Genomic DNA, 27,050 nt, shown 5'->3' with positions numbered 1-27,050 from the left:
CGGGCCATACTCACCATGACTAGTGCTGTGACTGATGCTGTGCACAAGCAATCCCAAGCAGAAGTGAGGTGGTAGTGCTTAAAATTTTAGGGGAGCAAGGGAAGTGAATTCAGCAGCTTAAGTTTTGCTTTCTGTCGTGAATACGCTGACAAGGGTACCTCTGTGTGTTGTATCTGCAGTTGCTGCCATTGCTGCCTCCAGGGTCTCCCACTCCACACCCACTGAACCTGAGCCACATAAGGAGGAGAAAGAAGAGGACTCAGGGTGACATGTTCAATGAGATCCTGCAAGCCGGTGCTGCATCGGACAATGAGCATAGGGCCCGGATGATGAACGCTGCGGACAGCTTGGAGAAGAAAAGAATTGACAGGAGAATAGCCCAAGAGTCCCAGCAGGAAAAGGAGATGGAGATGCAACAGGACATAATGGGGTTTCTCAGACAGCAAACACAGATGCTGCAGACTCTGGTAGACTTATAAGGTTCAACAAACCGCAGGGGGCGGCAGGTTTGTATAATGTTTGATGGTGCCCAGAATGAGTCCAAGTCCCCCCCGCCACACACACACCTAGCTAAGGCTCTTGGAGGAAGTTTGTGTGTGGGAAAGGGTTTAGGGTGCAGGCTATGGGAGAGAGTTTAGGTGCGAGAGGGGTGTGGGCTCTGGGCTGGGACAGGGGGTTGGGGTGCTAGGTGTGTGAGGGGGTTGGGGTGCTGGGTGCAGGCTCTGGGCTGGGACAGAAGGTTGGGGTGCAGGAGAGGGTGTGGGGCATAGGGCTGGGCCAGGGATGAGGAGTTTGGGGTGCAGCAGGCAGGCTCACCTGGGGCTGGGGACCAGAGAGGACTCCCGCCAGCCTTCTCCCTGCCGGCAGCAGTGAGCTCTGGGGGAGGAGGGCCCTCCCCAGCCCAACACTCACCCAAGCCCCCCCCCAGGGTGCTGCTCAGGAGGTCCAGCCAGGATAAGCCCCCCCCTCGGAGTCACCTGCTGGGGTGAGGGGGCGGTCTGTCATGCGCCTCCTCCCTCCGCAAGTGCAGCAGCTGCCTCAGCCTGCCCCCGGCACCGCTCCCTTGTAGCCAGTAGCGGCAGGAGGGACACACCGGGGAAGGGGCAGGCGGGGCTGGCAGATGGGACTGGGGGACGCTCAGGGGAGGGGGCATGTGGGGGCGGCATGTGGGTCCGGGTCTCAACATTGGTTGAGCCGCATTTGCAGGAGCCCGGGTACCGTGGGCCCATATAACTCATCACCCTTGCATCAGGGGGTCAGTGCACTACCTCTACCACTCGACCCCAGTGGACATTAAAGACAATCACCACTTCATGCACACTGACCTGTGAAAGCCATGGTTGGTGTATGTGTAGCTGAAATGGATATGAATGTTCTTACTTCTCCATAAATTCTGTTCTCTTATTAAATTTTTAATGGATTTGTTTTAAAATTGCTTTTTTGCATTGATTTTGTTACAGAATACAATTCTATTGTTTGGAACATAATTCATTTTTATTAGTTCACAATGTATGCTGCCCAGTGATCAGCAGTTCTCAAAGCAACCAATTACCTGTCATTGCACAGTGTCACTCATAGGATCATTTACAAAGTTAATAGGTGCATTGACAATGTTATATTCCTACATGTACAGCAATCACCACCATTCCTGCCAGGCCACAACAGAGCAGGGCCAGGTAGAGCACACTACCACAACACACTACTCCTCTTTCCAAGTCTCCCTGAGCCGTATAGCTCCACATCGAGGTCTTCTATTAGCCCTTGTATCTGACTGTTCTAATTCAGCAGACAGCTGCTCCATATCGACCCCAGTGGAAACTTTTCCCCTTTTGCTTCACAAATATTATGCAGGACAAAGCAGACAGCTATAACCATTGGGATATTTTTCTCATTGAGGTCCAATCTTGTGAGTACAAGACAACGCCCAGCAACCCTTCAAACAACCAAACGCATATTCAACTGTCTTTCTGCACCTGCTGAGCTGCTGGTTGAATCATTCCTTGGTGCTGTCGAGGTGGCCGGTGTACAGCTTCATGAGCCAGGAGAGCAAGGGGAAGGCTTGGTCCCTCAGGATCACTATTGGCATTTCAATATTCCCAATGGTAATCCACTGGTCGGGAAAGGAAGTCCTTGTTTGTAGCTTTCTGAACAGTCCTGTGTTCTTAAAGATGTCATGCACCTTCCCTGACTAGCCCATACTGATGTCAGTGAAGTGCCCTCGGTGATCCACCAATGCTTGCGTAACCATGGAAAAGTAGCCCTTTCTGTTTATATACTCAGTGGCAAGGTTGTCTGGTGCCAAAATAGGGATGTGTGTGCCGTCTATTGCTCCACCGCAGTGTGGGAACCCCACTGCTACAAATCCATCCACTATGTCCTGCCCATTGCTGAGAGTCACAATCTTGCATAGCAGGAGGCGATTAATGGCCCTGCCTACCAATGGTACCCCCAGTGGGTTTGCCAACTCCAAATTGATTCCTGACTGAGCGGTAGGAATTTGGCATTGCAAGTTTCCACAGTGCAATCGCCACTCACTTCTCCACTGTAAGTATAGCTCTCATTCTCTCGTCCCTGCACTGGATGGCTGGAGTGAGCTCAATGCACTGATCCAGGAATGTGGCCTTGCCCATCTGAAAGTTCTGAAGCTACTGCTCATCATCTCAAATTTACATTATGATGTGATCCCATTAGCCAATACTTGTTTCTCGGACCCAGAACCAACACTCTACCATCCTCACCAGCTCCGTAAATGCCACCAACAATCTTGAACTGGTTTTCACTATGTCCTACAGCAATCTGTCCTTCAAGGAATCGTCATGTTCCCCATTCATTTGGTTCTTCTTGTGCACCCTGTGCTTGCAATGTTCATGAAAATAGTGCAGAGTCCATGTCCTCAAAGGAAACATGTACAACATCTTCAAAAGATGAGTGTGGCAGCTTAAATTCATAACTTTGCTAGGCAATAGAAATTAGACTCAATAAAGATACTGGATTTATGGCTCACTACAACAATCTGTAACCTGCTAACTCCCCTTTATTTTACAGACTGAAGTGTTAATTGCCCACTTCACCTTGAATTTAGCTGTGGACTTGTCTACACTACCGTATGGAGTGGATCTAAGTTACGCAACTTCAGTTACATGAATAGCGTAGCTGAAGTCGACGTACTTAGATCTACTTACCGCGGTGTCTTCACTGAGATAAGTCGACAGCTGACGCTCTCCCGTTGACGCCACTTGTGCTTCTCATTCTGGTGGAGTACCAGAGTCAACGGGAGAGCGCTCAGTGGTCAATTTATTATGTCTATACTAGACGCGATAAATCAACCTCCGCTGGATCAGTCGCTGCCTGCCAAACTGGCAGGTAGTGTAGACAAGCCCTGTTTTACTGTGAATACCTTTCCCAGACCTGAAGAAGAGCTCTGTTTAAGTTTGACTCTTTCACCAACAGAAGTTGGTCCAATAAAAGAGATTACCTCACCTACCCTGTCTCTCTAAATTCCAGAAACTCAGAAAGACGTTGTAACCACCTTAAAACAAGCTGATTTTCAGAGAGTATGTCATACTCTTCAGTGCTGTACTCTAAATTACAATAGAATACAATGAAGTATTGTTCTCCCTTCATACCATGACCAGATCTTTTGCCTTTAAAGTTCTCAACCATGCAGCCAGTAATTAACATCACCCATTCTTGCTGTTTTCTTTTTTAAATAAAAAAAAGTCTTGTATGAAGAAAAAGAATGGACTCTTCAGTAAAAAGGAAAATGGATAGTGTTAGCAATGCACATATTTTCTCTATACATTTCTACTGTCAAAGACAGTCAGCAATGGAGTAGCTGCAGACTATTCATTATATAAATAAAAGTTTGCCTTCTCTGGTAAACTGGAGGACCTCAGTGACAGGTATACATTGCAAGTGACTAATAAAGCATTTCTACTTTCAATAGTTTGCAGTTGATTTATAAGTACACATTTCCAATAATACGATTAACATTAACTGGATTTGTATATTGGATGGAACGTAAACAGCTCTAGGGAAAAGGGAGAATCTCCTATCAGAGGACACTCACCCAGACCAGAACATAAGTTTAAGTGTATATGGCACAGCTCCAAGGTTTAATAGAAAACCATAGTACAAAAATCAAAACATTTACCTTCTTATGCCACTGAAAATGTATCCTCCCAAAAAAAGACTTCAGAGGAAAAAAACAGTTATGAAGAAATAACAGAGAGGGAGAATGAGATGAAGGTATAAGCAAAGGAGAAAAGCTACACCAAATTTGAAAATGGAGTCAATGAGGTGTAGAGATACAAGAAGACATTTTTAGATGCAGAAGATAAGAGGGATAAGGATGTTAGAAAGCACAGCAGATTAAGCTTAGAAAGGAAAGAGAAAAGGCTGGTGATAGATGAGCAGAGAATGGCATGAGTAGATAGAGGAAAAAGTCAATGAAGTAGGCTGAAGCAAGGCAATTTTAGGACAGTTTTCAGTCAGCCCCTAACATGAATGGGGAGCCAGTGAAGCTGAGTATTGGGTGGTGCTGACTAACGTTTTTATGCTTCTTCGACAACCATATATAAAAAACAGGCAGCAGCAGCATGCTGAACAGACAAGAGACACAAAATCTTAAAGTACAGTATTCACTTGAGAAAGGGCCAAAATGCAAATCAAGAATACAGACGCCAACTTCCTGAAGTTAGAGGAGTTAGTATCTGTAGTAGTAGACCCAGCTCTCAACATTTTTAGCAATCTGCATGCCTAACTGGGAAGAAGGAAAGGGAAAAACAACTCATTTCCCCCATATTGTCAACAGTCCTTAAAGTGGTCTGAAAAAAAGCATGTGGGGATCTGTCATAATCTGGGAGCAACAGTTTTGGTAAAGTGTTTTACCAGAAAGAGTGGACCCCCTTGGTTACCCAGCTCAATTTTCCCCCTTTTTCCTGTCAGCCACCCCCTTGCAACACACCTCATTATAAGCACTGAATGTCACAGCTCCAAAGGACATCAATAACAAATATTTATGAGTTGTAACAATTTCTAGAAAATGGACATTTTAATTTTCAATCTCAACAATATGAGTAAAATAAAATCCAGCAGAAAACATTAATAAAATTAGCCAACACAGACTAAATGTTAAAGCTTGGTCTGTTGTTGCTACTGAACCAGTCCTGGAAGCATAGCAAGCTCTGCATATTAGTTCTTTAAAAAAACCTTTCAGACATAAGACAATTGATATTCGTTTAAATTCAGAGATGGCAAACCATAAAAAGTGATTCAAGTTATTGACACCTTTACACTTTAAAGCAGGGGATAACTGATATTGCATTGGAACATTCTATATCCTGTTTAGTGGTTCTAATCAGCTGCAGACAGAGATCTATGAAGTATCTGTTTGACTGATTTTGAATTCTGCAAAGATGCACTTCCTACAGAGCTTTTCATTGCCTCTGTTTAAACAAATAAAATATTTAAGTTAATTTGTTACACATCAACACACACATATACCTACCCCCTGCTATCAGGTGTCCAAATGAAAACAGTCTGTTCTGAATAATTTATTCCTGAGTCATCAGCTAGCTATCTTAAACAAATCCAAGAAAAGACCTTCAAAAGTTTTATCAAATATATCATCCACATTTTTACTGTAGGAAAAAAAAAAGTCCTGGCTTTTAAATTACAGACTGGCACTAATACATGTATTTTCTTGATCACAGTAATAAAAGTACTACAGACTCCAAATTTACTCAAGAATAAACCCCACAGAGAGATCAATGAAAAAACTATAACGCTATTGTGACCCTAAACCAAAGATTCAGTGAAGCAATATTTAAAAACATACAAATTTAACTCAAATGTTACCAGCTGATGAGAAACCGAATTAAGCAACGTGTGGTTGCTTATTCAATAAGAGCTAGATTCCAATATATTTATTCTAGGGCTGTCAAATGATTAAAAATATAATTGCAATAAATCACAAGATTAAAAATAATAGAACTGTGATTAATCGTGACTAATAGCACTATTAAACAATAATAGAAGACCAATTTAAATTTATTATAAATATTTTTGGATGTTTCTCTACATTTTCAAATATATTGATTTCAATTACAACACAGAATACAAAGTGTACAGTGTTCACTTTATCTTTTTTTACAGTACAAATAATATAAACAAAAGAAATAGTATTTTTCAGTTCACCTCTTACAAGTATTGTAGTACAATCTCTTTATCGTGAAAGTGCAACTTACAAATGTAGAATTATTATTATTGTTTTAAATGACTCCATTCAAAAATAAAACAATGTAAAACTTCAGAGCCTACAAGTCGAAGCATAAAGGGGCATACGAATGTTTAGCATATCTGGCAAGTAAATATCTTGCAACATCAGCTACAACAGTGCCACGCAACCCTTTGTTCTCACTTTCAGGTGGCATTGTAAATAAGAAACAGGCAGCATTATCTCCCGTAAATGTAAACCAACTTGTTTGTCTTGGCGATTAGCTGAACAAGAAGTAGGACTGAGTGGATTTACATGAGGTGAATTGAAAAATATTTCTTTTGTTTATCTTTTTTACAGTGCAAATATTTGTAATAAAAAAATAATAATTTAAAGTGAGCACTGTACACTTTGATTTCAATTACAACACAGAATACAATGTATTCATATTGAATAGTCCCTTAACTCATTGAGTAGATCAGATTTTGGCCTTTATAAAGTAAATGAGAATTTGCTGGATGTACTTTAGAGAAAATGCTAGTTTAGAAATAGATTTCCACAATCCTCTGTCTTAAGCATATTTGAAACATGAAACGGACTTGCTAAGGTAATTCAAGTGAGTCATGAATATTGTTAATAGAAATGGAATCCTTTTGCTGTGATTTTTTTTAAATAGAAATCAAATTTCTCAGAAATGCCTGTTAAGTTTTCCCTTCCCACGTCATGTTTCCTTTGCCTGCCTCCCTCTCAAGAATGACAGACTATAAAAGTATTTGTAAATTAGTTCGTTATTGAAGGAATCCAATGAGGGGAAAAATTCCAACAAGGACTAATTATATACATACATACACACCTATAACTAGTGCCACTCTTTTTAATGGTCAGGGTTTTTTTCATTTGCTATTAATGGGATGCACTCATTTCTAACCTTAAAACATGGGAAAAAATGATAAGATTGGGTACAAATTTTTAAAGCTCTTACATATTATCGTGCTGGGTCACTTTAGAAATGCATAGCTAGAGAATGTCCACTGTGTTGAAAATGCACAAGAAATCTGGACAAAAGATGAGGATCGAACAAACAGGCTGTCACATAAAATGCTATTCATTAAGCAAAGTAAATGCTGCTTCAGTAGGATTCTCATTCTCTCTGTTTGCACATCTTCCAGCCACATTCTGATCTCAGTTAGAACTAAGTCAGTAGATACTAAGGGCAGATGTAATGGGGTAGAAATTGTCCTTGTATGCTTAGCATATACTTGGTTTTGCTTTAAAGTGATATTTGGATTTTTTTTTTTAAATTTTGTATTAAACTGAGTGAATCATACTAACTATGCTGTTAAAATAAAAGATTCCAAGGTTTGCAAAAACATTGCAAAGGAAGAGATACCAAATCGAAAACCATTTCCTATCTAAAGAGAATAAAAATTCATAATGGGAAAACAGGTTATTTGGTTATCTAGGTAACTGAATTATAAATGTTTAAAAAAGAGCTGCAGACTTAAAAATTGAGAATCCAAGCTCAAGTTTCCTGCAGTTGGGTGGAAGAAGTCATCTCTTTCAAACAGATTGTGACTACATAGAGTAGAAGTCACAATGAGAAAACTGCAAATAGAACTTTCTGATTGGTCTTTATTTTATGACAACTATATTTCATGAGTCTAAATTAAATTAAAAGCCTCTGCAGATTTCCCCATAGTAAATATTGCCCACAGCAAACCTGGTGCCTTGTAGTTATATCCAGTACTAGCATTTGTTTATAGTTAACAACAACATGCTATAGTTTTAGCATATTCTGTATATGGCAACAGAGAAAACTTTCAAAATAATTCTAGCATAAAAACCAGGAAGGCTGAATGAGTGAGCGTTTGCCTTCTACACCTCAGGACGCCCTGAGCTGAAGTTAAAAAGGCTAGGAATTGGATTTGAGAGCTCAATTCTGGACTATGTGGGGAAACCAGATTACACCAAAGAAGGTGAGCACAGGTGCAAGCACAGTGAGAAGCTGGGAGGTAACAAGTACAATGACTGGGTTTGCATGCATTCCATTAATCAAGAGGTAAAAGGTTTTAGTGTCTGAGTTTCCCAAGATCAGATCTTTTAAGTTTTAAAAACAAAGATAGCTCACCTGCCCATTTTTCCCCAGCTCCATTTCAACAATTGCAACAGGGGTGTTTATTTGATCGACGTGTCTTGACTGCGATTTCAAATCAACTCTCCAGTTCATGTTTTTCAAGGTGTTGTCCCACCTACTTTGATTTATCAGACTCTCTCGAATTTTTGTTCTGTGGTTTTTCCAAAATTTTGCAATGACTGCAGCCTGATCTGCTGTGATACCTCCCTGCTTTTTGGTTTGGGCAGTAAGAAAGGCCTCCAGCTGGTTCAAATCCATGTCTGCTGAAGCTACAGACTGGGGAGAAAAAAAAGAAAGAAAAGCCTGCTTGAATGTATTTTTTCACAATCTAAACAATCTACAAAAAGAGCACATCCATACGTTTTCAAACTTTTATGAAAGTCATTTTGTACAAGAATATTGTGGGCAAATCTAGGAACCCTGCAAAAGCCATTCAGTTGACTGTTGTGTGCAACTTTCTCCCTATTAATTACCCCAAACTTTTACACCACATCATCTGGAGGGGCTTAGTCCCATAGGGAACAGTGGTGAAGAATTAGGTAGTACGTACAGAAACAGTGTGTTTGTGGAGGAAAGTTAGGGATAGTGGATGGGGGAGCGTGCAGTGTTTCCCCAATCAAGACTGAGACAGATGGAGAGAAACCCTGATTCACTAGAGTGCTTACATTACTGCCACAGTACCCTCAAAGCAGCTCAATCTCCACATCATAGGACAAGACATGGAGGTAGGTTTGCCCTCGTTTTGGAACCTGACCTGCATCTTCAAAGTACCCAGTAAAAAACAAGGCAAGCTATTCCATGTGTTCCTTATGTCCCAAAAATATTTCCACCTTCATTCCATGTAGTATTTAAAGGTATCCTCATGCTAATAATTATACACCTATGAACTAATTTTTAAACTTAACTAAGTATTATTCTGAAGTATCAGTGGATTCTGTTTCATATACTGTGTCTGTGTGCTACAAGGAAGCTCCATTTGGTTATTTACTCCTCCTCTCAACACTGACAGAAATGATTATTCAAAAACTCTCTCTGATAGATGTCAAACCTGACTTTTTCTCCAATGATGATGATTCTAGAGCCTCAATTTTTCATTGTCTAACTGGGGGGCGGGGGGGGGGGGGGGCATGGATCAGCATTCATATCACACTCTGCGTCAGTACCCGGCCCAGGCTGGGGAAGCTAATGATCCAACCAGCAGACCAAATTTGGTGATGAATCCTGGTCATGTGCCACATGAGGCACATTGCGCATACACTAAGACGACGACTGTTCAGACTGCCATAGCGTTTTCTCCTAACATTTAACCTAAGTTTTCTTTTCTGCAACTTAAAACAGTTACCTTTTGTCTTGCCTTCAGTGACAAATGCATATAACTGATCCCTGTCTTCAAGATCATAGAATCAATTAGAGAATCATAAGACTGGAAGGGACCTCGAGAGATCATCTAGTCCAATCCCCTGTACTCATGTCAGGACTAAGTATTATCCTTATGGAGATAAAGGAGGGATTGAGGCAAGACTAATAACCACTATCCTCAGTTTTTAACCTCTATTGATAGGTCTAATTTCCATGCCATTTTATTCTTGTTGCTCTACTATATATTCTAGGGGCAAAATCCTGGAAGGTGCTAAACACTGCTGATCCCACTGAACATCCTTGGGAGTTGAGGTCTCTCAGCACCTTCCAGGATGAGACCTAATTTGTCCCTTTTAAAAACTGCACTACCCAAAACTGAACCAGTGCTCCTACTGGGGCCTATACAATGCGGAGAAGAAAGGAATAACGATCTTGTTCCCAAATTCTAATCCAGCTCAGATATTGATAGTTTGTGTGGTTTTGGACAAGTCACAAACTATGCATCTCAGCTTCTCCATCGGTAAAGTGAGGATAATAATTATGTACCCGGGAGAGGTACTGCAAACTAGTTAATATTTTGTAAAGCCCTTTGAATAAGTATTAATTTTCCCTTCCTCCCACCCCCTTTTCATCCTTAATAGTCTGGGATCAGAGGATAAGAGGGAGGGAGGTGTTGCCAGATGCTGGGACTGACCAACAGAGGATGGATCACTTGGTAATTGCCCTGTTCTGTTCATTCCTCTGAAGCACCTGAAATTAGCCACTGTCAGAAGACAGGATACTGGGTTAAATGAACCGCTGGTCTGACTCAGTATGGCCATTCTTATGTTCTTATGCTGCTCAGGCAGGGTTCATTACTTTCTTACAGATTGGCTGGGTGTAACAGTAGATGATTAAAAAAAATTAAACTAGATTGAAACTAACTAGACTGGCTGGCAAAAGAAATGAAAGGTTTATGTACGGCCCAATATAAGAAAGAGGGCACACGTTATAAAAAGTTCTGGATAATGACAGCAGGATTCTGCTACCCACAACACATACAGGCAATAACAGTATATGCTTACATCTAAGTATATACACCACATACTCCATTGCGTGTGTATTTTTCAGAAGAAAAACAAGTTGTATCCATAATGGGATTCTGTTTTGTCTGCTAGAATAGAAAGCATTTTTTCTGAAGCTTTCACAATTTTCTTTAAAGAAGGCAACTATACCACAGAATTCTCAAACTGGCCTAGTTGCTACCTCTTGTGTGATTTAAAGGCTTTTAAAATGAAAAAAAAAAAAAAATTAAAAAACCCTTCAATATGTCTAGTACACATCTCTAATACTTATTTCTCTAATGTGACCAATATTTGTGCAGACTTTGTTTGATTTTATGGCAGAGATATTTATCTCAATTTACTCTAATGGTCCTGTAAGTGGAAAGAGAGTACCAGTCTTCATTTGCCAAAAGAAAAATTAGTTTCAAATGTCTTTTTTTTTTGCATGCAGAAGACTGTCAGTTAACAGGAGTGTGAAATATTTTGTATCATTTTATCAATATGAAAAAATATCCTGTCTGCGCATATATGTGTTACCAGTTATCTGACATTTGTGCAAGTTGTGGGGAAAAATGGAGTAGGCCGGGAAAAAACCTATATAAACTTGATTATAGCAACACAAATAAAGAGCAAGACCAACTTGAGATACAAGTTCATTCATTCAGCTATGCATAAAATTGGCTCCTGTTCTATTCCTCCTCAGACGCAGTAACATACATTACTGTGCACTGAACAAAGCAGGAGTCTTGTGGGGAAAAAAAACGATGTGATCATGTAATGAAAGACTGCATCCCAATGCATATGCGGGCTAAAGTAAGGTTGCGTGGGTAGCCTTAATTCTGGGATTTCCTCACCTTCCTCCCTCACCTTCCTCCCATACCCTCCTCCCATCCAAGCTTCTGCCCCCCTCCCCTGCATACGGCAACTCTCCCTGACCCCTGTACTTCACCTTTCTGCATTCCAGGCAGAGGACCATTAAGAGCACAGAAGGGAGTCTCCCTGCTCTCAGTTACTGTGTCTGGTGCCACAGCAGCTCATGGCAGTCAGGAAGCACAACTGCAGGGAAAGTCCTGCTCAGCCCCTGCTGCCCTGGAATGGAGCGTGTTCAGCATAGGTGGCGGATATAAAAGGCCTGGGGAGGTTAAGCCTCCCCTGGCACAGCCACTGACGACCCGCTCCCGGATGCCTGGACCATGGCAGCCCCGCCTGCGCTCCGTCTCTTCCCCTCCTCTCCACCCCCCGCACCAGATGTCCGCGTTGCTCACCACGTCCCTCCTCTCCTCCACCCCCATGAGGCCCCCCCAGCCGCGATGTCCCTGAGGACGGTGGGGGGCCTCGCAGTGGAGGGGGGTGGAGAAGAGGAGTAACATGGCGGGCACCTCGCGGGGGACAGGGTGGAGAAGAGGAGGGATGTGAAGAGCAGTGGCGGGAGGGGCGAGCGTGGAGGGGGTCTGGGGCAGAGCAGGGGTGGAGTGTGGGCGGGACTGTGGCGGAAGAGGCAGGGCCACAGGAGGAAGAGGTGGGACAGGGTGCTAGCCACCCAAAGGGGAAGCTTCACCTGCCGCCCATGATGTTCAGCTTATCTGTGAAGATGGTATTTGTGCAATCTGATTGACACACATGAGCGGATCTAACACCGGAGCTGTGTGGAGAACATGAAATGCAATTACCAGAGAATTCCAATATTTCAAAAGTTGGTTTGCTCCAGTTTGGAATAAAAACCAAACCAGCTCTATTTAACATGCTCCGTGCAGATGAACTCTTCAGAGAATTTAGCCGCTAAACTAACAAAACTATTGAGCAGGTACAAACAGATTTTTCAAAGGTTTATAACTTGACCAAATTTGGGCAGATTTTCATGCAGATAGCAAGAAACATATCACTGCTACCAGGGAGACTCCACTCTCTAACTCTGAGTTCCTGCTCCAAGACATGGAGGGGCTAGACCAGGGGTGGCCAACTTGAGCATGAGAAGGAGCCAGAATTTACCAATGAGTCACAGTAATATGTCAGCAGCCCCCCATCAGCTTCCCCCCCTTGTTTCCAGCGCCTCCCACCCACCAGCAGCCCTGCCAATCAGCTCCTCTCCCTCCCTCCCCGCACCTCCCGCTCAGCTGTTTCGTGGTGTGCAGGAGGCTCTGGGGGGAAGGGGAGGAACGAAGGCATGGCAGGCTCAGGGGAGGGTGCGGGAAGGGATGGAGTGGAGTGGGGGCCAGGCCTGTGGCAGAGCCAGAAGTTGAGCAGTGAGCACCCCCCCGGCACATTGGAAAGTCGGTGCCTGTAGCTCCAGCCCCGGAGTCGGTGCCTATACAAGGAGCCGCATATTAACTTCTGAAGAGCCGCATGTGGCTCTGGAGCCACAGGTTGGCCACCCCTGGGCTAGACCATCTCAACAAAACCATTGTAGATAGATAGATAGATAGATAGATAAAACATTTCCCCCAACCTGGTTCTCTGAAATGACCCAACTGCTTTAGATTAAACTTCTCCCCTACCACCCTGTCCCTTCCCCCATCAAAAAGAAAAGAGAATTATATTTTGGTTTGAAACAAGAAGACAGCTGGAAGTTCCAAAGAACCTGGCTCAGCAATTAAGGTGGCTGACAAGCCTTTGTTTTCTGTGGCATATGAATTGTTCCTGCTACTTGTGCAATCCATTCTTTAAATATCCACAAACAATTTCATTGTCACTTCATTACCTACGGAGGAATGACAGGGGTTCAATTCTTGATCACTTTATTAAGTCTGAGTCAATGTTTTAATTTAAATTTGCTTCAAGACATGATTCTATTCATACTGCATGCAGCATCATTAACATTTATTTAAGTTATGGAGCTCTTACAGCAACCATTCTTAACAATGCCCATTCAGTAATCAACCAGAATACGGAAGTACACTGAATACTCTTTTTTGCAGTCTCTATGGACTAATCTTAATTTAGGTTAGACGGTTTTAATTTTTAAACTAAAGATATCATCTTCATCCCTGATTGTGCAGTTTCCCCTCACCCTCTCATGTTTTGGGACTTATGATAATCATATAAGGTTCTGCTTATACCAGGATATTGACTAGTTGCTACCAACCTTCACCAACTGGTCCCCCCCCCCCCAAAACCAGTGATAAAAATGGCCTCACTGCCACCAAAAACAGTACAAACTCATTTCAGCAACATTACAGGAAATGTTCTTGAGACTCAGTGGTGCTGAAGAATGCTTTCTTGCATTGGCTCTAGCAGTTAATTTTCAGTACTGGTTCAGGAGGATGCACTACTAATTACAGTCAATTTCCTAGTGTAGATGGAGCTTAAAGTGGAAGGAAGGTCAGGTTACCTTTCTCTAAAAGCATCAGGCAAGATATCTGACTTGATGATGAGGGTGTTCCAAAATAACACATCCTGGGTTCAGAGAATTAAAGATAGGGTGACCAGACAGCAAGTGTGAAAAATCAGGACAGGGGGTGGGGGGTAATAGGAGCCTATATAAGAAAAAGACCCAAAAATCGGGACTGTCCCTATAAAATCGGGACATCTAGTCACCCTAATTAAAGATGACAAGCAAAGGGAGAGGTAGGTGGAAGGGATCGGGATGGCTATACCTCTTTTGTTTATTAATGGAGTAAAGAAAACCAAAACGTTTCTCAAAAAAAGAAAGAAGAGTAGGGAGTGGGAAGGAGACTGAGGTGTGAGCTTGAGTTTCTGTTTTGTTTTTTTTAAACACACTCCCAAAAAGAAATGAGGGATTCAATTTGAGAAGGAAGAAACACAAACTGCTGAAAACTAAAAAGACTGCTGTTCATTTACAACAGCGAATGATAACAGATATTCAAGCATATGTCCCCCAACATATGTCCACTCAAAAATCATACATCATTAATCATGGAGTTTTTGGAGTAGGTGTTTATTCTTCCAATGGAATATCCTTTACAGAACTGACGTGTTTTAAAAAAAACTACGCTCACTTTGCCAGTACTTCTTGCCAGGTTACACAATGGAATTAGACAAGTCTATACTTGTACAGGTCTTTCATACTCCAGGGAACCCAAAGTGAATTATATTAGCAAGTTTGAGGGGTTTTGCACAGGTGTAACTCCACTGAGTTTAACAGACTTATTACTGATTTATTCCAGAGTGAGATCAGAATGAGGTCCTTTAATTGTAAACTATATTTAAAGATAATGACTGAACATAATCACAGAAACACTTTGACCCTTCTAACTGACAGGCAGTAACATGATCTAGTGGATAATATACTGGAATAGAAATCAGGAGAGCTAAACTCTATTTCTATTCGTGTTATTCCTTGACTTTAGCAAAGCTTTTGATACGGTCTCCCACAGTATTCTTGCCAGCAAGTTAAAGAAGTATGGGTTTGATGAATGGACTATAAGGTGGATAAAAAGCTGGCTAGATTGTCAGGCTCAATGGGTAGTGATCAATGGCGCCTTGTCTAGTTTGCTTGGGCAGCCGGTATCAAGCAGAGTGCCCCAACGGTCGGTCCTGGGGCCGGTTTTGTTCAATATCTTCATTAATGATCTGGAGGATGGGGTGGAGTGCACCCTCAGCAAGTTTGGAGATAACACTAAACTAGGAGGAGTGGTAGATACACTGGAAGGTAGGGATAGGATACAGAGGGACCTAGACAAATTAGAGGATTGGGCCAAAAGTAATCTGATGAGGTTCAACAAGGATAAGTGCAGAGTCCTGCATTTAGGACGGAAGAATCCCATGCACTGCTATAGATTAGGGACAGAGTGGCTAGGCAGCAGTTCTGCAGAAAAGGACCTAGGGGGTACAGTGGACGAGAAGCTGGATATGAGTCAAGTGTGTGCCCTTGTTGCCAAGAAGGCGAACAGCATTTTGGACTGTATAAGTAGGAGCATTGCCAGCAGATCGAAGGACGTGATCATTCCCCTCTATTCGGCATTGGTGATGCCTCATCTGGAGTACTGTGTCCAGTTTTGGGCCCCACACTACAAAAAGATGTGGAAAATTGGAAAGAGTCCAGCGGAGGGCAACAAAAATGATTAGGGGGCTGGAGCATATGACTTATGAGGAGAGGCTGAGGAAACTGGGATTATTTTGTCTGCAGAAGAGAAGAATGAGGGGAGGCTTGATAGCTGCTTTCAACTACCTGAAAGGGGGTTCCAAAGAGGATGGATCTAGACTGTTCTCAGTGGTACCAAATGACAGAACAAGGAGTAATGGTCTCAAGTTGCAATGGAGGAGGTCTAGGTTGGATATTAGGAAACACTATTTCACTAGGAGGGTAGTAAAGTACTGGAATGGGTCACCTAGGGAGGTGGTGGAATCTCCTTCCATAGAGGTTTTTAAGGTCAGGCTTCACAAAGCCCTGGCTGGGATGATTTAGTTGGGGATTGGTCCTGCTTTGTGCAGGGGTTGAACTAGATGACTTCCTGAGGTCCCTTCCAACCCTGATATTCTATGATTCTGGCTCTACTGTGTGACCTTGGGCAAGTCACTTTACCTATCTGTGCCTCTGTTTCTCATTTCCCCTTCCAGCTTTTTGTCTGTCTTGTCTATTTCAATTGAAAGCTCCTGGAGGCAGGATATGTCTTCTTAACATGTTTGGTCAGCACCTAGATAATGCAGTCTCCCCCGCTCAGATGGGGTATGTAGATGCTATAAATACAAATGCAAACAATAACAAAGTCAGAAAATATTTTTTATTTTGACTAAGTAGAATTTTAGAGCTCATAGAAGCAAGAGTCCAAAATCCTGCTCATACTACAAAAATGCTACTAAATTACAACACTGCAATAATCAATATGGTCAAAACACTATTTAGTGTTGCAGGAGGCTGTGATTTTCAAAGCCACGTAATGCATTTAGTCACACAACTTCCATTAGTTTCTGAATTTACTGTGATTAAAGAACACCCTACACTGCAAGGCCACACTGCTTTAACTTGTCAGGCACTACCATGTTGTAACTGGGTCCCGCAACACAATGGCTTTTTCTCGTGGAGATGGGACCTATTGCAGTATCTTGACCTTGATACAGGCAAGCACTGTGCAAACTTTGCCCACATAGCCTCATCAATGGCTGACCGAGCGTACTCCTGCCTACCAGGGGCCTCTGTTGAGCAGACACTGTCCCAAATTTTGCAGTTCTGTGATGTACATAAATGAAGAATAAGATAAAACTAAGCCACGTGAAAAATATTTATCCTGGCTCTGAACTCCAATTTCTGGGGTTAAAACACTCAGCGTGCTGCTGACCCTGCGCATGGACTATGTTTACATAAAATACTTACTATTCCAATAGAAACGATGTTTTTATTATTAAACCACCAGCATGAGGGCAGGAAAGAAGTCCGTTAACAATGGGCTAAATCATACTCACTTTATTCATGTGAGTAATCTCATTTAAACTTGCATGACTATTTACCTAAGCAAGTAAGAAGAACAAGATCTGACGAATGTATTACAATGGCATTCCCATTCTGCCATTGTTTTGTGAGCAGATTATGCAAATTTTCACAGGTGCAGTGACCTTCTGCTACAGATTTTAAAATGTAAATTATATTAAAATCAGATGTTTTAAATATAAATTGTTTATAGAAAGCATTTGCACTATATTATGAGAATTCAAATTCCTGTCCTGGCTAGGTTTCTTTCTAGAGAACAAACAATTGTATACTAACAATAACAAATAGTTTCTTCATAGTTTTTTTCCTTTAATTCATCTTCAGCATATTTCCATTAACTCTTAAAATAAATCAGCCAATAAAAATGTTACTTCAAATACCATTTCCTTAATGGAATATATTTGATAATCTGGAGAGGTTGGAATTTGTCTAATTTTCATTAGAACCATGAGATATGTGCTCTGGTATGCACAGCAGGAAATACAGATTTAAATTCATTATCTTTTCTGAGAAATAGAGTCTGACAAGCATGTAATAACAACGAAAAACAATTGGTAAAATCCAGTGGGAAAACACCCTTAGTTTCCAGAAACAAAACTTTACTTGTCAACAGTTATGGCAGGGTTCCAAGAATTTGCCATGGCAAGACCTGCAGGCATTGTCTTTAACTAACCCTCAAAACTGCAGATTGCTGCCAGTTTTTAGCACAATGAAATCAAAGGCACATAGAAACAAAAACAATTCAGTACCATGTACTATATTAATAACTTGCCTCATTGGATTTCTTGTCGGCAAGGGTGGGAGGTGGTTGTTTTGTCACAAATAGTTTAATGATGATTCTCCTAGAAATATAACCTTTAAAAACTTTTTAAGGCATCATAAATTCAGCACATGCTGGGAGAGCATGACCAAATTCAGAGATAAGTAACTAGATGCAGCTCCATACCCTTTAATGGAGCTGCACCAACTCACATTAGCTCTGAATGTGGCCCAGTATGTCAAAATACTTCCATACTTCTACATACAGTTAATCCCTATTAATATTAAGCAATTACACATCTCCTTCATTAAGTTTTTTGAAATAGGATATTTGTTGGATTTAGAGCCAACACTGGACCAAGCTGTGCCTTCATTTAGGGCATGCAGTCTCAATACTACTTGTGTCTGTACTACATGTGGGGGGAAAGCAGGAGAATTAGCTATAGGATCCAGCTAGTCTTCACTATCCTTCTGCACAGTCAAACCAGGTGCCCAGCACTGTCATATATGTTCTGGCATCAACAGGAGTTTCAGTCAGGAGAAATATCACAGGATTTCTCCATATGCAGATATCTTCTCTCATCTCTCCAATCCTGTATTTCCACCCCAGATTCTCTCCCACGGTTGCTAATACAGCCATCTTCATTACATTGAGCTGTTTCCCATAGATGTGCTCTGAATGTTAGTCAAGTTCATTTTCCCAAGTTTCCCACGATACAGGGGCGGTTTTCAAATATTTGGCAGGTTGTGCCTCATGTAAATTATTTATTTGAGCGTAACAGCTTTCTTAAGAGAGTCAGCATTAAGGCAAATTAGATGCAATGGCCTGTCCATCCCCTTTTTCTTACCTTGTGAATGTGGCAAATGACCCCCTGAATAAAAAGCGAACATCTTATTCAGAAATCACAACACACTTAATCAACCTAGCAGGTTTTTAAACTGATCTCTTGTTTTTTTAATCCATTGGGGGTATTACAATTAAAGGTTTACTTTATTCTATTTCTACAGTAGCTCACAAAATTGTTTTGATTTGGCCCCTTACTGAGCTGTGATTCATGTTTAAAAGTGAAAAGAAAAAGTGTTTATTTGCAGGGAAGAACGGATTTTTTAGATAACTACAATGAAATACGTGTCAGGTTTGCCACCAGTAAATTCAAAAGGGATATCATCACTTAATGCTCAGAAGTTTTTCTAGAGAATAAGATTGTTTGGAATCTTTTTTTTTTTATCCTGATTTATACAGCTATTTGATCATGGAAAGAGAGATTGTCCTGGTTACATCACTGGATAGTCAATGGATGTGTGTGCGCAAATTTTTTTTCTTCAAGTTGTTCTGGTTTCTTTAACCTTCCAAAAGAAGAGATTACACAGGCTGCAGAGCGGCAAGGTGGATAACTAACTTCTGTTAACTACCAAGATCTGTGAGCATTTCTGAAATTTCAGACAAAAATAGCCCCATTACACCTTTCCTGCCTTTCTAATCGTCAGGGCCGGCTCTGGCTTTTTTGCCACCCCAGGCAAAAAAGCCACCAGCCGCCCCCCCCCCCCCACGGGGGGAGGGGGGGAGGGCGGCCGGAGCCCCCGGGGGAGGGCGGCGAGCCCCGGCGGGGGCTCCGCTCTTCCCCCGGCGGCCGGGGGGAGGGCGGGGGGAGGGCGGCAGGAGCCCTGGGAGGAGGGCGGTGAGCCCCAGCGGGGGCTCCGCTCTCCCCCCGGCGGCCAGAGCGCAGGGAGCAGGGCGGCAAGCCCCAGCCAGGGCTCGCCGCTCTCCCCCCGGCGGCCGGGGGGAGGTCCGCGAGCCTGGCCGTGGCCCCGCTCTCCCCGGGGGCCGGAGTGCCGCGCCGCCCCCCTCCAGGTGCCGCCCCAAGCACGAGCTTGGTAGGCTGGTGCCTGGAGCCGGCCCTGCTAATCGTATTACTAAGTATGATTTCATACACACTCCTTACAATAGTCCCCATCTCTGCATGGGGAAGAAAACAAATCCTTTCCCACATATCACTGCTATCCTTCCCTACTCTTCCACTTTCTCAATGTAGCTGATAATTACTCCTCCATAACCTTCTAACACATGATTTATTTATTTATTTATTTGGACTCCTTAACCTGAAGCTTTTCACTGATTTTTTTTTTAATGTTAACACTAGATCATAATACTGTTGCTGTCTGGATTGATTCACACAGGCTGAGACATTTTTAGGTCAAGACTAGCCCGCAACTGAATGCGAAAGAGCTTGCTATTATATTTAAAAATCCTCTAAAGTGGCCACATTTTTTCTCCATCCTGCCTCTAACCATCGGTCTGTCTTGCATTTCTGACAGTTTTAAACTGGCACTTCAGGGAAGCAGTGCCCCCTAAAGTTACCCACTTCAGGAAGTGCCAATTCACTGTGACATGAAGAGTTGTTTTGGTGACAGAGGAGGGAAGAAGGACTGATTAAAATAGACAACCACCAGGTGAACAACAATCTGAGACCCTCTGCTGTGGTCACAAATAGTATTTCCTGCAAACCTACCAATCAAGACTCAAAACTGTAGCAAAAAATAAAATTTTCTTTAAATGAAGGATGAGTCCCTATGGCTTATCTGTTTGGATCAACTTAAAGTTCCTCTTATGTGCTTTGCACCAAATGATCAACAATTAAAAACAGAATGCTCCCCACCTACTACTAAGGTTAATTATAGCTAGGTCTCTACAAATGCTGTCTGCATATTTGGTGAAAAGTTTAAGGAGAGAGCTTTCCTGAGAGGACATAAACTATGGACAGGTGAGAGACAGAGCATGCGTGCGCAAACGAAGGGAGAGAAAAATGAAATGCACATACATTCTGAACAGTTATTACTGTAAGGGTCACAAATGAGGATGTTAAAATTTGAAATGCTTTGTCTATCCGAGATAGTACTCAACTGAGCAATCTCCATAAACTTCATTTCTAGCTTTGCTATCAGTTCTCCCAGTTTACATCCATCTCCAGTGACAGTTTAAGAGAGGTTTTTGTGCTGCATTCCCACTATTTCTTTAATGTATATACTGTACATGGGTGACTGGTTCCCACAGCCATTTTATTTATTAAAAAATGGAAACACTATTTCTATGGTTCTGTATAACCAGAGGACATATTTTCTGTAGGCCTTTTAAAATCATATTATACTATATGATTCAGTCCAAAACTATTTATAGTTCAATATTCCCCATCCCCATGGAGGAGCTATATTTGAGATTTAAAATATTAAACAAATTGAGACCATTTGTAGCACTACCTCTTAAAAATGAAGGGAAGGCAGAGATAAAATGCACAAGAGCAAAAACAGATTTAGACAGAGCAGAAGAAACACCGGGTGAGAGACAGAAGAAAACTCTAGGGAATGAACTAAGAGTTGGGAAGTGACAGCGAGAGGAAGAAGTGGAGCTTGCTATATGATCTGTCTTGCTCCAAAAAGGTCATGTGACTGCCCTTACTTCTCCTTCCCTCTCTCCTCCTTGAGAAATAAAATAATAAGCACTCCATTTATCAGGTTTCTCCAAGCATTTCGGGGAAATTACTTGCTGCTCTGGACTGCTGCTCAATGTCTAATCTGGTTTCACTCAGTACAGCTAAAAATAGAAGTTAGGTCAGCTCATATTTTGAAGACATGAGGGAAAGGAAGTTTTAGTCCTCTCTAAATTTATCATGAGGCAGTGATTAATTGGGGTCATTCTTGGAAATTATTACTGTGTTATTTTGCATGTTAGTGTTCTCCCAACAAATGAAATTGGACAAAGTATAAGCTCCTACATAGTGATTTCCTCTCTGTTACTTAAATCACAGCAAAGACAATGAACAAACACTTCATTTTCCTGCATCCTTCAATCATTGTCAATTCTTGCTCAAAGCACCTCATCAGTCAGGACAGGAAATTAACTCTCCATCTTTGCCACTCAAGGTGTTCAGCTTTCTAAAAAGAAGAACACGTCTGCTAGAGACCACCTTCCCAACTCAAAATGCTGCTGATCATATTTTAAATAGAGTTATAGGCTGCAAGTGAGATCAGGCCATCAACCAACGCAGCTATAATTGCAACCAACTACCATCACCAGAGCGCAACAATCCATTCCTCCTCTAGTACCTTCAAGCTCCTATCAGTCATGTTGACATACATCATGCTATGGAGCCAATTCTGGCTCCCTATCCGGCTTTCCCACATTCTGCATCTGTATAGCTCTGGGCAACAGCCAGCGCACTGCTAATCAGTTGGGAATGGGACAGGAAGAAAGGAGGAGTTCTTGTAGGTGCTACCATCATCATCTTCAGCCTGAAGCTGCCACCTTCCATAGCAATTGAGAGGTCAGAAAGCAAGAGAAGGCAAAGAGAAAATATGGGGGATTGCAGAGGAAGAGAGCAAACAAATGGAAATAAGAGGGAAGGGAGAACATGAAGGAAGAAAACAAGGTGTTGTGTTGAGCAAAACTGTGTGTGTGTGGGGGGGGAATTTGTTGTATTGTATTATCACTTCTATACAGACTTTACTAAAGACACTCTACACACACACACACACACACACACACACACAGAGGACCTAATTCTTGTGTCCAGGCAAGCTGGGCTCCAGAAAGGCTGCAAAGGTGCAGTGGGGTAAAAGGTAGCTTTAAGCCACATATGCTTTCCCCAATGCTCAGAGCTACTGCAGCCTGTTAGCCCCCCTGTGTAACATGTACCCCTGAAGCTGTTCTTCTACCCTACACCCACTAGTTATGTTATCCGGGCTTGTTGGAGTAAGCAGTATTCCAGCCATGTCACATACTGGGTCAGGAGATCTTGAGGGGAGTGATGAACAGGGGCGGCTCCAGGCACCAACGCACCAAGCGTGTGCCTGGGGCAGCAAGCTGCGGGGGGCGGCCTGCCAGTTGCCGTGAGGCCAGAGCAGGGGACAGGACGTGGCCCACTGTATGTGTAAAATAAGTATTAGTATTTCTTAGAAATTACAGCACTGTAATAAATTCTAAGAAACATTTAAAAGAAAGTTAATATTGTGAAGAAAGATTGTGAAGTGTCAGTACAATCAGCTGAAGGAAGATTGCAGTCGAGCGTAAGCAGAGAGTGTCCTTAATAAAGCCTGTATAGAAGTGATAATACAATAAGCAATAACGCAAATATTTTTACTTGTTACCTGTCTAGCCTTGACTTTCTATAGATCTATAAAGTGCCATGCACACTTATAAATAATAAGTTGCTGGCCTTTGCTTTGAGAATGTGAATCTCAAAGAACAGGTGGTTTTGGTCCTTGCACTTAAAAAATGCCTCTGGGTAAGAATTTCCAAACCACTTGATGCTGGATAGAATCTTAACTAACTATCCTTAGACGGGTCCTTTCACATAGTATCTGAGCATACGAGATTTTTACCTGCCTCAGAATAGCCAATAACTTGATGGTTGGAGCACTCACTGGGGATGTGGGAGGTCCAGATTCAAGAGCCTGCTATGTTTGATTTCAAGCATGAACTTATATTATTAAAAGAGTTAAAATAAATTCTAATCATCCATCATAATGATTAAATCTTTAAAAAAAACACTTAACTACCTCACATATTACAATAAATAAACAAGCAGCAGCCATTCTGACTTTAATGAAGCTCATCCAGAAACAGAGGGATACATTCAAGATGAATCTTAGGTCTGGGCTACACTACAGATCTATATCAGCCTAACTATGTCGCTCGGGGATGTGAACATTCCACACCCTGAGCGATGTAGTTATACCGACTTAACCCCAATGTAGACAGCGCTATGTCGGTGGGAGAGCATCTCCCACAGATAAGCTACCGCCTCTTGGGGAGGTGGATTAACAATGTTGATGGGAGAGCTCTCTCCCGTTGGCATAGAACATCTTATTTAAAGCACTGCAGCTGAGCTAATGCAGCGTTTTAAGTGTAGACTTGCCCTCAGTTTTAAAAAGAGACGCAAAAGTCTCAGCGGAATGAACTCTTTTCCAATTACTCTAAAAAAGCAGCCTGATTTCACAGCTGTCTCATGAACGAGAATGGACAGAATCCATATCCCACATCTGACTTTTTTTGAAATTCCCAAGTCAAAACGACAGATCCAGTCCCACAGCACTTGTTAACCTATCACCAACAGTAACCTTATAGATTACAACTAATAAAGACGTATAAAAAGGAATCATTTTAATTTTCATAAATACCCTAAAAAAAAGAAAATGGAGAGCTAACAGCCATTACATCATATATACTTTAACACATTTGATAGTAAAGCAACTTTACTCTCAATCTTTAGCTAGTTTAAACTTTCAAAGCCAAAGCATATGTATTAAAAACAAATACACCTCTACCTCGATATAAAGCTGTCCTCGGGAGCCAAAAAAATCTTACCGCATTACAAGTGAAACCGCGTTATAGCGATCTTGCTTTGATCCACTGGAGTGCACAGTCCCCGTCTCCCCCACCCCCCGGAGCATTGCTTTACCGCATTATATCCGAATTCATGTTATATCGGGTCACGTTATATCGGGGTAGAGGTGTATTTCCACCCTTTAAGTTTTCTCAATGGTGACTGAATTAGATAACAATACTTGCATACAAAAAAATCAATGAAGAAAGTTGTCACTTAATGTCAAACTTCTGAATGAGAGCGGGTACCCAAAAAAGATCCAGATAATAATAAAAGATGTTTACAACTTAAGAGTACAACACTTAGCTCTACAGTGTGTGTGTGAGAGAGAGAGAGAGAGAGAGAGATTGGCAGGTCAAATCTTTCCGGCTTTGGATAAGACTTATTTCATAATGCTGGGAATTATATAAGAGAGGCAGGTAGGAGTTTCATATATTACTGTGTTTTAAAATAATCTGACAGTAGAACCCTCCTCACGCTTGAGCTCAATAAAAACAGCAAGAGAAAAATGACAAAATCCTCTTGCTTCTAAAGGGAAAGTGAATCCTGAGACGTGTTTAATGAGGTATTTCAACCACCAAGCAGCTCAACCATCATCTTTCCGAGACAAGAGCTGTAAAGCTTTATCCCTTGGAGGCCAAGCTAGGGAAGGGCTGAAGAAGAATAGCGAGGATATAGATAAAGGCAAAGAATTCCACTCCTCATTCTCTCCAACATGGCGGAGACACTAGAGTTTAATCACCTTATCTATGTAATGCCAAAGGTGTGATTGATTCTTTAGAGACAAACAAAAGGGTGTGGTCCCTGCCACAGAAGAGCTTTTGATGTTTATCACTTATTTGACATGGATTTCAACAGGATTGACTAGACAGCTCATGTTGATTAAGTTCTTGAACATGAACAGCCCATTTGCCCAAGGAACTAGAAAAATCTGTCTGGCAGACACTTATCCTAGTAGATCCTTTAGAGCTTCACTGTTGCAATTCTGAGATTTAAAGTAGTACTAGCAACACAAACATTACTGTCCTGTCTGAGGAGGAAGTAATTATCATTCTCTAACCTTGTTCACAAGGATTCTGGACTAGAAGGCAAAAGGTGAAATTCTTGGAGGAGTTAGTTAAAGAAGTTACAAAGACAAGGGCTTGTCTACACTTAAAATGATACACAGCGCACCTGTACCTCAGGCCTTGGCTACACTGGCGCTGTAGAGCACTGCAACTTGCTGCGCTCAGGGGTGTGAAAACGCCCCCCTCCCGAGCGCAGTGAGTACAGCGCTGTAAAGCGCCAGTGTAATCAGAGCCTGCAACGCTGCACGCTCGCTCGCAGTGCTGCAAGCTATTCCCCTCGGAGAGGTAGAGTACATACAGCGCTGCGAGAGCTCTCTCACAGCGCTGGCGGCGCGACTACACTTGCGCTTCACAGCGCTGCCATGGCAGCGCTGTGAATTCCCGAGTGTAGCCAAGGCCTCAGCGAAGACACTGCTTACACTGATGGGAAGAGTTCTCCCAGCAGCATAGGTAACACACCTCCCCGAGAGGTAGTAGCTGTCTACACCAGGGGTTAGGATAATTTAACTGCATGGCAGTTATACTGACCTAATTCCCTAGTGTAGACCAGGCCCTAGACACTAAAAATCATGGTCTTAATAAAGATACTAGATTTATGGTTTATTACAGCAATCTGTAACTCACTAGCATCCTTTTTTGTCCTATGATTGCGGAGGTATTAATGGGCCACTTCATTTTATATGGTGCTTTAGAATGTGTGTTAACTACTTATGCTGAACAATCTGTTCCACCTTGTATTTTACTCCTGACGGCATTATGCACCAAAAAGATTAAAACTCTGTGCCAAAAAACTTAAAAATTCTGCGCATAATATTTTAAAATTCTGCAAATTTTATTTGTCAAATCATTGTGGAGGCTCCAGCCTGGCACTGGGGAGCACAGGCCACTTGCTGCAGTGAGATGGGAGATCACTGTGCAGCTCCCCTCCGGGGACATGGACTCAGGGGTGAGGCTATACCCAACCCTGACATAGCGCAAGGACCAGGCCTGCCCCAGAAACACCCCAGGGCCCTGTCTCTCTGTGTGGGCAGCCATGCTCAGCAAGGCAGGATCCAAGTGTGGAGGGGCTTAATCTGGGGGGATCCAGGTGTGGGTTGAGAGGGTTCTGTGTGGGGCAATCTGGGTTGGAGCGGCTCAGTGGGGGATCCGAGTGCGATCTGGATGCACTGGGGCTTGTTGGGAGGTTCTGGGTGCAACAGTAATGGGACTCTGTAGGGGGGTCCAGGTAAAGGTGGATGGGGCTCAGCAGCAGGGGGGGCTTGGGTGTGGGGGGGCTCAGTGGGGTGGGGATGCAGGTGTAGCTGGTTGGGGCTCGGTGGAGTGGGGATCCGGGTGCACATGGCTCATGGGGTGGTCCAGGTGCAGGGAGAGTGGGGCTCATAAGTGGGGGTGTTCTGAATGCAGGGGGAGAGGCTCGGCAGGGGGGTCTTGATGCACAGGGTTGTACAGATGGGGGAGCAGTTCCCCATACAGGAAGCCCTCCCCCTGCAGCTGACGAGCAATGGGCCCAGGAAGTGAGGAGGGGGAGTTTGCAGAGCTTCCTGCAGCTGGAAGAGAAATCTGGGAGTGGGTCTGATCTGGCCCTGAATGCCGTGCAGGGGAAGAAGTCCCGTCCTCCCCAGCCCAGCCGGGACTAGCAGCTGAGCTCAGCGCAGGTTAGGAGCCACCAGTAGGATCTTCCCCAGTCCTGCCTCCTGCCCCACAGT

General features: G+C 42.7%; 1 protein-coding gene across 2 annotated transcripts in view; it reads right to left on the bottom strand.

The window, feature by feature from the left end:
• The window catches only part of COMMD1 (copper metabolism domain containing 1), a 119,006-nt gene that overhangs the window by 69,917 nt on the left and 22,039 nt on the right, over window positions 1-27,050 (bottom strand). The window contains exons 2-3 of one of the 2 annotated variants that reach the window (XM_034764169.1): window positions 8,346-8,627; window positions 72-227 (exon numbers count right to left, since the gene is read on the bottom strand). In XM_034764169.1, coding sequence (XP_034620060.1) covers window positions 87-227; window positions 8,346-8,627 — 423 coding nt within the window. In that variant the 3' untranslated portion in view covers window positions 72-86. Of the gene's footprint in view, window positions 1-71; window positions 228-8,345; window positions 8,628-27,050 lie in introns of those variants that run through there. The other variant, XM_034764171.1, reaches the window with a different exon arrangement.

Source organism: Trachemys scripta, chromosome 3 (assembly GCF_013100865.1).
Source record: "Trachemys scripta elegans isolate TJP31775 chromosome 3, CAS_Tse_1.0, whole genome shotgun sequence".
In the NCBI taxonomy this organism is placed as follows: domain Eukaryota; kingdom Metazoa; phylum Chordata; order Testudines; family Emydidae; genus Trachemys; species Trachemys scripta.
This window is presented reverse-complemented; position numbering and strand designations above follow the sequence as displayed.